This window comes from Scyliorhinus torazame, chromosome 5 (genome assembly GCF_047496885.1).
Source record: "Scyliorhinus torazame isolate Kashiwa2021f chromosome 5, sScyTor2.1, whole genome shotgun sequence".
Lineage (NCBI taxonomy): Eukaryota > Metazoa > Chordata > Chondrichthyes > Carcharhiniformes > Scyliorhinidae > Scyliorhinus > Scyliorhinus torazame.
Window position 1 is genome coordinate 166,629,414 of NC_092711.1, and position 11,971 is coordinate 166,641,384.

Consider the following 11,971-nt stretch of genomic DNA (forward strand, 5'->3'; position numbering starts at 1 on the left):
TATGGAGATCTGCTGGCTATGACATGACTAAATTTTCAGCTTCGTATCAACCTACCTATAATCATGCCTTGACTCCACCCTCCACTCGTATAATGTTCAAGGTTCCATGTGTTTTAATAAGTCAGGGAAAGGAAAGTTAATGGGGCAAAGTAGATGCAACCTTACAGTTGACTGGCAAGGACCGGTACCAGGCATATCCAACAAGGGCATGTTTAACTGTGATTGGTCCAAGGTATGGAATATAACCTCTAACATTTCATGGGGACAGACATCCCCAATCCCCTGGATGACATCAGCTGATGATTTTACGGCCTATAATGGAACCTATTTTATATGCGGCATATCCATGGCTCCCCATTGATTGGACAGGATCCTGCTTTTTGGGATATGTTATACCTCAAATGCGTCACCTATGCAGCCTTAAGCACTCCCCCTCGCGAGCAAAAAGGACTATTTCTGAAACAGAGCAGTTCTTTATGATGGCCTTTCCCTTGTACGAAACGGGCAAGGCATCCGACGAACTGATCCACATGGCCACAGCATTGGAACAACTGGCGAACGTAATGGCAGCAGAAGCCAGGGAAGCTGGATAGGCACTGGCTGAGGTCTCAGCTGAGCTAGTAGCTGTCCGGACCGTGGCATTACAAAATCGACTGGCTTTGGATTATCTGTTAGTCTCTCAGGGAGGAACGTGCGCTATCATAGGTCAGGAGTGCTGTACTTATATTCTAGATGGCTCTGAAAATATCACTAACCTGGCCGACCATATTAAGAAACAGGCTGCTCAAATTCAAGAGATTGGCAGTGAATTTCATGACTATAACCCGCCGGGTTGGCAAGGATGGTCGGGTCACGGATTATTTGATTGGATCTTTAAGGCCTTCATTCTACTACTCCCAATTCTACTAGGGTTAGGATTTCTTGGTTGCTTGTGTAAATGCATTTTCAAACGAGTCATGGATATACCTATTTAACTAGTTGTCATGATATGACAAAAGGAGGGAATGTGATATGGTACGAATTAAGTAATGGCATGATGAGAAAACTGGTCAATGGGAAGATTGGTCAAAAGGTTTGATACAATACCAGATAGACTGAAACTACTCATTCCAGCTCCCCAGGCCCAGGTAAAGAATTCTGCCCTAACTATTTTCAGACTAGTATGGCCATGGGCCAACTCTGCATAACTTGAAGTCTGAAAAGATCAAGCCATTCCAAAACACCGGACCTCGGCAACTCCTGATAAAACTAACTCGTCATAACCCAGGACAGTAGGAATTTAAAACAAAGATAATTCAGGAAAAAACAAGTCTATTCTGACCTTTCAATGTTCCCTCCGAGGACTAAATAATGGTATGAGTGATATGGCCAAACATGGTCTGGTCTTGCTTCCGTTTGTATTTCCGCTCAAACTCCTGACCATACTGTTGTCATATAATCATGATAAAGTTAATGTATAAATATTGAGCTAATTCTCCGCAAAAAGCGCAGAACTTGTGACAGACTGAGCAGTTTTGTTGACTGCCCTCTGACTTCAGGTTTCAGCCATTACTGCAAGCAGTTGTTTTCGAAAATAAAGCTTGTTATTCTGTCGTAACGAGTGTGTTGAATTTTTCTACCACAGAAGCGGGAAAATATTAACTTTGACAATACAATGCCCACAAAAAGTTCACCAAATTACACGTTCCATGTCGTGACCTCCGGCCCTCGAGACCTTCCAGCCGAAACTCACGAAAAGCAACATGTAGGCAACAGTCAGTAAAAGGCTGGAAAGTCCCAGAGTCTATCCCGCCCATCCAAGGAGCCAACCCCCGGAACCTCCAGGAGCAGCAGCAACCCACCACCAACCCACCCCGGGCTGCAGGCGGCGGGCGCGGTCTTCCGTTAGAATTCCAACCCTGGCCCTAATCCGACCTGCCGCTTCCAGTAACATATCCAGCTCCCCTCCTTCCTCCATTCCGCAAACTCTGACCGCCGACCTTGCCCCCCGAGAGCCTGCGCTTGATGGAGACAGCGCAGAGGGAGCTCCACTCCCCATCCACCCCCTGCTGCGCCTGTCCTGGGCCAAGCTTTCCAGAGTCTGCACCCTCCCTGGTTTCACTTCCTTTCCCTTCAGTTGCTGCAAGTGACCAATTAAAGGTCAGAATGAGAAAAGAAATGGAAGGGGAGAGAAAAGAAAGTGTTTTACTCCCAGATGTTGGAGACAGGAGGAGGTTTCAGTCTGTGTGAAGCTCAATCACCATTCGCACAAAGCTCGCGTTGATTGGCTGGAGGACCAGCGTCCTTCCGGTCCTAACTCTATCCATTAGCCAACACCTCACAGGAAGGTCAGGGGCTGGGCTTTCCTCCACACATGCGCAGTTTCCCCTCACCCTTGGACATGCGCAGTACCTGATCACCCGCCCGTGCGGCGGATAGAGCGGGTTCCCCAGCGCGGGGGATTGTGGGAGCTACGGCCGACACTGTCCAAACTCCTGGGGTGAAAAGTGGAGGAGGCTTGGGCGGTTGTGTGCGAGCTTGGTGTCCGCCCCCGGGCCGATTCGAAAGGCAGGCCGCCTCTGGGAGCTTCCTGGATGGGGTGAAACAGCAACTCGGCGCCCATTGCTCCTGGTCCCCGAGGGAAGGGGAGAAGACCGGTTTCGGAGAACTGCGACCAGTCGTGTTTCAAGTCAGCGGTTGAGCTGCGGAGACGCTGCTTCGGACTGCGAGGTTTGCTGTCGGCGGTTTTGAGTTCGCCCAATGGAGGACGAAGGAATGGAGGAAGGATGGCAGCTGGATAGGCTGCTGGAAGCGGCGGGTCGGAACCGGGAGTGGATACCCGATGGGAGGCCCGCGGCCTGCAGCCCGGGGTGGGTTGCTGCCGTTCCTGGGGTCTCCGGGGGTTCGGCCCCCCTGGACGCCCTGTGGGCGTTGGGACTGACTCTGGGACTTTCTTCCCCGTTGTCGACTGTTGCCAACATTGGAGCGACTCTGGCTGCTGCCATTGGAGGACTTTGAGGACATGTTGTTCCTTGTGAAATTTCGGCTGGAGCGCCGGGGTCATGAAGTGGAACGTGCAAAATTAATGGACTCTTTTTATAGACTTTTCTATGTGTACTAAGGGATTTGTTTTTTTTGTTTTCTTTGCTTTCGTTTTATTTAGCAGCCTATGACATTCAACTCATTTCGGGTCTCCCTGAAATGGTATTTAGAAATTGTGGTGGAACGCTGGTTGGTACGAAACTGCTCTCCCTCCGAATGGTCCCGTGCCTTTGCGCGGGGTCCAGGAGGGGGGAACCCTCTCTCCTCCGCCGCGCCCGGGTCTGGCTCTCCGGTGGTCTGTGCTCTTAGCGAGGAGGGGCCTTTCCCCCGGGGTGTCGGCTGCAGGGCGGGGTGAACGGGGGCGGGTGAGCAGGGATTAGTGTTCGGTGATTGATTCTACCCTGTTAAATCTTTTCTGGGGTGAATTGAGGCCTGGTGCCTGGTGATTGGGTTTGATATGACACTGTTAAAATGTATCGAGGCCCTGTGGGTCATATTTGTAACTGGAGCGGCCGTATTGTATCGGGGCCTTGTGCCTCGCGACTGCTTGTTTTATGTGTTTAGAGTCGTTACCTTGAAATGTGCCTGTGTCATGTGTTGTACTTTTGGGTTTTGTTTCTTTTCTTTTCTTCTTTGTTTCTTTTGGAGTGGTCGTATGGTTTCGGGGCCTTGTGCCTCACGACTGCTTGTGTATGTGTTCAGAGGTCGTTGCCTTGATGTACTTGTGTTTTGTGGTTACCTGTTCCTTCTTGCTTATGGAACGGTCGTTTGGTTTTGTGGCCTTGTGCCTCACGACTGTTCGTGTTATGTGACTGTTTGATTGTTACCTGAACTATGCGTAGGGCCTGTGCCTTGCGGCTGGTTGTGATAAGTGACTGGTTAATTGGTATCTGGAAACGTATTTCGGCCCTGTGCCTTGCAGCTGTTTGTGTTCAATGACTGTTACAACGTTACTGTGAAATATAATTGGGCCTTGTGCCTTGCAGCTGTTTTGTGTTAAGTGACTGTTTAATCGTTAATGTGAAGTGTAATGAGGCCTGGAGCCTTGTAAATTGGTTTCTGTAATAATTGTGACGACAATAAAAGAGTTACTCACAGATGTTGGAGACAGGAGGAGGTTTCAGTCCGTGTGAAGCTCAATCACCATTCACACAAAGCTCGCGTTGATTGGCTGGAGGAGCAGAGTCCTTCTGGTCCTAACTCTTCTCATTGGTCAATACCTCATCAGGAAGGTCATGGGCTGAGCTTTTCCTCGCACATGCGCAGCCTCTCCTCTCTCTTGGACATGCGCAGTCCCGGGCCGGGAGGAAGGGAAATCACCGAGAGGCTTCTCGCTCCGGCCGAGCTGTCAGCCGGTTGTCTGGAAAGCTTGTCTCGAGGAGGGGGAACAATGAGTGGGGCGGAGCTGCCGCGTTTGCGCACTGGAACCGTGAGACGTCACCACGGATTCCTTTGCGTGCGCCTGAAAGTTGTTGACCAATGGGAAGAGTTGATGAACCGGAAGGACTCTCTTCCTCCATCCAATCAGCTCCCCCATTGTCTGAATGCGGAAGCTGGACAATGAGCAAAACTAGGACCTCACACAGACTGAAAACTTCCTCCTCTCTCCAACATCTGTGAGTAAAACTCTTTATTTTCTCATTCTGAAGGGAATGGAAGTGAATCCAGGGAGGGTGCAGACTCTGAAAAGCTTGGTCCAGGTCTCTCTCTCTCAAAGACATTGACATCCTTTGCTCCCTCAGCTTGACACAATTATTTGTCTTTCTGAAAGGACGGTCTCTTTCCCAATGTTCACAATGAAAGGGCTGCTTTCCCCAGGAGATGGCTGACATTTAAGGAGACAGTAAATTAATATCAGACGGAGACATGTCTCGTGTTATGTGGTACAAATTAGATATATTATTTCTGGTTCTGTAATAAAGTATATTTATTGTTATTTCTAGCCTTGTAATGTACTGTAGCTATGTTATATATTTCCAGTCATCTCTTCCCTCAGAGGGTTATTAGTCTCTGGATTTCTCTTCCACAGGGACCAGTGGGATGTGGGGGTCATTGAATATATTCACGGATGAGGTGGACAGATTTTTAATAAGTTAGTATTTTTTAAATCATTTTTTAAACAATGAGTGCCAGAGAGTAACAGAAAAAATAGTGGAAAATGGGCACAAAGCGGAACAAGAGATATTGCCAACACAAATCCAAGCAACACATTGCAGAATTAATTTGGAACAGGATATTTGAGGGACCAGAGCCTAGAGATGAAATGCCAGATTAACTGAACAACCAGTTAACAGGTTAAAATAGACCATCAAGTCCTGGCAGCATCCTTGTAAATCTCTTCTGCACTCTTTCTAGTTTATCAATATCCTTCCTATAATAGGCTGACCAGAACAGTTCCTCATCATCCAGATGAGTTTTCTGCACTAAGGTTATGTCGACTTTCTCCTTAAGAAAGGAGAGGATATTTTTCCTTCTGAAAGGGTGATGGACGCCCCGTACATTCCCTGAGAAAATTTGCAGATTAACTGCCGCCATTAGTTAGGCGACAGAGAGAACAGGAACAGATTTTCACACCACAATCGTGCGTGCGCCATTACCCCCTCCTCCAACTCACTTTACACCAGAGGCACCAAAGTCTCTCCAAACTGCTCCTTTCACAGATAAAAGCCCTGTCTGTACCAGAGTAGGATAAAGTCAACATAACCCCTCCCATTATAACAAAAATACAAAAGAATCACCACCACAATAGATCCAAGGGGACATTCCTCAATAAGACTGAGGACCCGGAGGATTAACCCGATGGCCAGACTGGCGTTACCCTCAGGATACCTTCTCCAAACTGAGGAGAAGAAAAGAAGTGCCAACAAGGGAATGGGGATCGAATGTCCCTCCCACATTTTAGACCCACCCATGAAGACCTGCATCCACCACTTCCCACCCTTCGGCAATGGCACCACGCGGTTCTGCCATGATTGACGCTCGGATAATAGAAGAAAGACGATGGAATATAAGCACACAGCACATCTGCCATAACTGAGATAATATAATACAAGTCCCTGGAACACTCGAGGAGAAGCAGAAGACATTCAAACGGCCCTCACAGAATAACAACTCCCTTCAACAGGATAAAAGATAACAAATTCAGACAACAACACCATCATAGGGAAAGTGTCCAAATTAGAGTCTCAGTTAGTCTGGGCTGCAAATCTTCGCTCCAATTCTTCCCCTTCAAGGATTTAGTGAAGGCCAAGGCAGTAGTCGGATTATTGAAAGACTTGACGGAGTTGTCGGATACAATTTTCAGGGTCACAGGATAAAGCAACATAATTCACTGTAAGGTGAGGTGGGAGCCAGGTCTCACCTCACCTTGCCCATCTCCAGGACCCTCTGGTGATCTTTCAAGTTGTGGAAGTGAATGATTGCAGGCCTGGGATGAAAACTATCCCTCGGCCTCAAAGACAGGATCCCTCCACACCTTCTGGCAGGTCGACTCCTCGGATGTTCGTGTTCTGACCCTCGGTTCTCCAAGTTCTCCAGGAGTCCACCACACCACTCGCCGGTTTTCCAAGGATTGAATTTGTGCCTCTGCCGAGGAGGCATCTTGTTCAACGTTCAGGATTCTCTCCTCCGGATCATAGAGCCCCTTCATGGTGTTTTACAGCTTGGCCTCATGAGCTCACAGATATTGAGTCAGCACACTCAGCCTCTGGTCAATAATATGGAGAATGTCGCTGACATAGATCGGCCAATGAGCCCACAGAATAGACGAGCAGGCTCGATGGGCTGAATGGCCAACTGCAGCTCATATTTGTTAAGATCTCTGTGCCTAGGACAGGAAGCAGTGAGCTTGGATCTGTCAATCAGCCTGAATCAGCACCTTCAGGAGAGTTGGGAGGGTGAATATTAGATACAGCAGAGTGAGAATGGAGGGAGAATGTGTGGGATGGAGATTTACAGCTTTTGGGGAATGAGAGAGGAAAGAATGTTCTCTCGGAACTAGAATTGTCTGTTCTGAATTTCTATTCTGTACTGACAGTGATGTCTTTTGTAAATTGTTTTTACAGGATATTAGACGAAGAGGAAGAATTACAGAGAGAAATCTCAGACTTTACGTCTCGATCTGGCTGAGTCTTTCAATTCCTTGGAACTGAATATTATCGGCCTTTGAAACTAGAAGGAGAAATGTTTGTCTGTTCTGTCGGCTTCAAAAGATTTTAACCATCAGTGTGACTGGAAAAGCACCGAAACAGACACACCCGAGTGAGAGTGTTCCAGAACACTGACTGTGGAAAGAGCTTTTAACCAGTTACACAGCCTGAAAAAACATTGCGCCGTTCACAGCGGGGAAAATGAAATGAAAATCGTTTATTGTCACAAGTAGGCTTCAATGAAGTTACTGTGAAAAGCCCCTAGTCGCCACATTCCGGAGCCTGTTCGGGGAGGCTGGTACGGGAATTAAACCGTGCTGCTGCCTGCCTTGGTCTGCTTTAAAAGCCAGCGATTTAGCCCAGTGAGCTAAACCAGCCCCTGAGAGAGACTGTACAGGTGTTCTGTGTGTGATCGAGGCTTCAACTGACAGGTCAAACATGGAGAGAAAGGAGGAGACCCAGAACATGGAGAAACCGTGGAAATGTGGGGACTGTGGAAAGGGATTCAGGGCTCCATCAAAGCTGGAAGTTCATCGACGCAGTCACACGGGGGAGAGGCCGTTCACCTGCTCTGTGTGTGAGAAGGGATTCAGTCGGTTATCCACCCTGCAGTCACACCAGCGAGTTCACACTGGGAAGAGGCCGTTCACCTGCTCTCAGTGTGGGAAGGGATTCACTGAGTTATCCAGACTACGGAAACACCAGCGAGTTCACACTGGGGAGAGGCCATTCACATGCTCTCAGTGTGAGAAGGGATTCACTACTTCATTGAGCCTGCTGACACACCAGCGAGTTCACACTGGGGAGAGGCCGTTCACCTGCTCTCAGTGTGAGAAGGGATTCACTCAGTTATCCAGCCTGCAGACACACCAGCGAGTTCACACTGGGGAAAGGCCGTTCACCTGCTCTCAGTGTGAGAAGGGATTCATTGCTTCAACGAACCTGCGGAAGCACCAGCGAGTTCACACTGGGGAGAGGCCGTTCACCTGCTCTCAGTGTAAGAAGGGATTCACTCAGTTATCCAGCCTGCAGACACATCAGCGAGTTCACACTGGGGAGAGGCCGTTCACCTGCTCTCAGTGTGAGAAGAGATTTACTACTTCATCGAGCCTGCTGACACACCAGCGAGTTCACACTGGGGAGAGGCCGTTCACTTGCTCTCAGTGTGAGAAGGGATTCACTACTTCATCGAGCCTTCTGACACACCAGCGAGTTCACACTGGGGAGAGGCCGTTCACCTGCTCTCAGTGTGAGAAGGGATTTGCTCAGTTATCCCACCTGCAGATACACCAGCGAGTTCACACTGGGGAGAGGCCGTTCACCTGCTCTCAGTGTGAGAAGGGATTCACTCAGTTATCCAGCCTGCAGACACACCAGCGAGTTCACACTGGGGAGAGGCCGTTCACCTGCTCTCAGTGTGAGAAGGGATTTACGACTTCTTCAAGCCTGTTGACACACCAGCGAGTTCACACTGGGGAGAGGCCATTCACTTGCTCTCACTGTGAGAAGGGATTCACTACTTCATTGAGCCTTCTGACACACCAGCGAGTTCTCTCTGGGGAGAGGCAGTTCACCTGCTCAGTGTGAGAAGGGATTCGCTTAGTTATCCCACCTGCAGATACACCAGCGAGTTCACACAGGGGAGAAGGTGTTAACCTGCTCTTAGTGAGAGAAGGGATTCAGATATCCAGACACCCAGCAGGAACACGAGCGAGTTCACACCTGGAAGAGGCCATTCACCTGCTCTGAGCATTGGAGACATTCAATGATCCGTCCCAAGTACGGAGACACTAGTGAGTTAATGCTGGGGAGAGACCATTCATCTGCTCACAATGTGGGAGGGGGGGGGTTTGTGATTCATCGCACCTGTTGTGACTCGGACAAGTTCACAAATTACAGATGTTGGCTCCGTTGTTATTGTTTCTGCTCTCACTGACATCCAGGACAGCATTTTGTTCATTCTGACATTTGGTGAAGGGTGATGACTGGAGGGTTTCTTTCTGCTGGACTGGCCGGTCTAACACCTCTGCCTCTGGTGGGCTGACCATTTTTGAGCCTCGTTGCGATTAACCTGGTTCCATGTTTGACGAGGGGCACAGAATGAAAAGGTGTTTGCACATTGGAAGATATTTAGTTCCCAAAGCAGCCACGTTGCCATGAAGATGGGCTATGGTGGTTACAGGGTTCTTTTGTCTAATGTATCTGGATGTTTCTCGCAGAAGGAAACTGTCATGGTATGAGGGGCAAGTTGTCTGTGGTAGATTGGGAAATTACAATAAATATATCACTGAAAGTGGCAACGCAGGTGGATAAGGAGCTAAGAAGGCAGACGGCATGCTTGTCTTCATTGGTCGGGGCATTGAGTATAAAAATTGGCAAGTCATGCTGCAGCTGTACAGAACCTTAGTTAGGCCACACGTGGAATATTGCCTACAATTCTGGTCACCACATTACCAAAAGGATGTGGAGGCTTTGGAGAGAGTACAGAGGAGGTTTACCAGAATGTTTCCTGGCCTGGAGGTTATTAGCTATGAGGAGAGGTTGGATAAACTCTGATTGTTTTCACTAGAGCGACGGAGTTGAGGGACGACCTGATAAAAGTTTACAAAATTGAGTGGCATGGACAGAGTGGATAGTCAGAAGCTTTTTCCCAGGTTGTAAAAGTTAATTACCAGGTGAAATAGGTTTAAGGTGCGAGGGGCAAAGTTTAGAGGAGATCTGTGAGGGAGGTTTTTTTACACAGAGGGTGGTGAGTGCCTGGAACTCGCTGCTGGAGGAGGTGGTGGAAGCAGGTACGATAGTGACGTTTAAGAGGCATCTTTATGAATACATGAATAGGATGGGAATAGACGGATACAGACCCTGGAAGCACAGAAGGTTTTAGTTTAGACAGACATCATGATCCGAGCAGGCTTGGTGGGCCGAAGGGCCTGTTCCTGTGCTGTACTGTCCTTTGCTCTTTGTTGTTCTATGTATGACGATAGACAATAGACAGGCAACCACTAGCATTTTATTTACATAAAATATTGATTCCTTTGAGAAGCAAAGATTAAACAGCAAAATGAAGCTATCGTGACGAACAAGAAAAGTTAAAGATTCTATTAGATCAATGGAGGAGACTCAAAGTGGCTAAAATGTTTGTGAGCCTGAGGATTGGGAATTTGTTTTAGAATTCAGCAAAAGAGGACCAAGAAACTGATGAAGAGAAAATAGAGTATGAGAGCAAACTGGGGAGAACTGGAAAAGCTCCTATAGGAATTTGAAAAGGAAATGATTAGCAAAGACCAATGTGGGTCCATTCCAGGCAGAGACAGGAGAGCTTAGAATGGGGAATGAGGAAATGGCATAGAAACTAAACAATGTGTGTCTGTCTTCATGGAGGAAGATACAGAAATTGTCCCCAAAACACGAGGGAACCAAGGGACTAGTGAGCACGAGGGACTGAAAGAGATTAGTATTAGTGAAAAAGTAGTCCTGGAGAAATTAATGAGATTGAAAGTTAATAAATCTCCAAAAGCTTCTCTACATCCCAGAGTGTTGAAAGAGGTGGCTGTAGAGATCGTGGATACATTGGTGATCACCTTTCACAATTCTATAGATTCTGGAATGGTTCCTGCAGATTGGAAGGTGGTAAATGGAACCCCCACTATTTAAGGAGAGAGAGAAAACGGGGAACCACAGACCCATTAGCCTGACATCAGTAGGAGGGAAAATGCTAAAATCTATTATAAAGGATGTGATAACATACGAATTAGGAGCAGGAGTAGGCCACTCTGCCCCTCGAGCCTGCTCCACCATTCAATAAGTTCACGGCTGATCTGATTGTAACCTCAACTCCACAGAGGCCCCTTAGAAAATACATCTGAGGATAGGGTAATAATATTCTTTATTATTGTGACAAATAGGCTTACATTAACACTGCAATGAAGTTACTGTGAAAATCCGCCAGTCGCCACACTCCAGCACCTGTTTGGGTACACAGAGGGAGAATTCAGAATGTCCAATTCACCTAACAAGCACGTCTTTTGGGACTTGTGGGAGGAAACCCACGCAGTTTTGGGGAGAACGTGGAGACTCCGTACAGACAGTGACCCAAGCCGGGAATTGAACCCGGGTCCCTGGAGCTGTGAAGCAACAGTGCTAACCACCATGTGCCTCCATGCCACTGTGTCAGTTATGGGGAACAAGGAAATGGCAGAGGAGTTAAACAGATTTTTTTGCATCAGTCTTTATGGTGGAAGATACTTTGCCTATCCCATTAATACTAAAGAATACAAATGGAGCAATTAAATACCATCACTGGGGAAGTCATTTTGGACAAACTAATGGGGATAAGATAAGTCCCCTGGATGGCTGCATCCGAGGATCCTAAAAGAAATATCTACAGAGATAGTGGATGCATTGATCGTAATTTTCCAAAAATCCTTGGTTTCTGGAGAAGTACCAGAGGATTGGAAAACTGCCAATGTGACAACCCCCCGATTCCGAATGGATGGGAGGAAAAAAATAAGACACTATAGGGCGATTAGCCTAACATTTATTGTTGAAAAAAATGTTGGAATCAATTATTGGGAAGTAGTAGGAGCACATTGAGAAAATCATAATCTCATCAAGCAGAGTCAACATGGCTTTGTGAAAGGGAAACCGTGTCTGACTAATTTATCAGAGTGTTTCGAGGAAGTCTCAACCAGAGTGGATAGAGGGGGACCAGTAGATAGAACATAGAACATAGAACAATACAGCGCAGTACAGGCCCTTCGGCCCACGATGTTGCACCGAAACAAAAGCCATCCAACCTACAC

General features: G+C 47.6%; 1 protein-coding gene across 1 annotated transcript; it reads left to right on the forward strand.

Moving 5' to 3' along the window:
* Positions 1-4,271: 4,271 nt before the first annotated feature.
* Positions 4,272-11,971, forward strand: LOC140420495 (uncharacterized). Its single transcript, XM_072504501.1, has 2 exons — positions 4,272-4,637; positions 7,086-11,971. Exon 2 carries the CDS (start codon positions 7,608-7,610, stop codon positions 8,754-8,756), a length of 1,149 nt encoding a protein of 382 aa, XP_072360602.1. The 5' UTR covers positions 4,272-4,637; positions 7,086-7,607; the 3' UTR covers positions 8,757-11,971.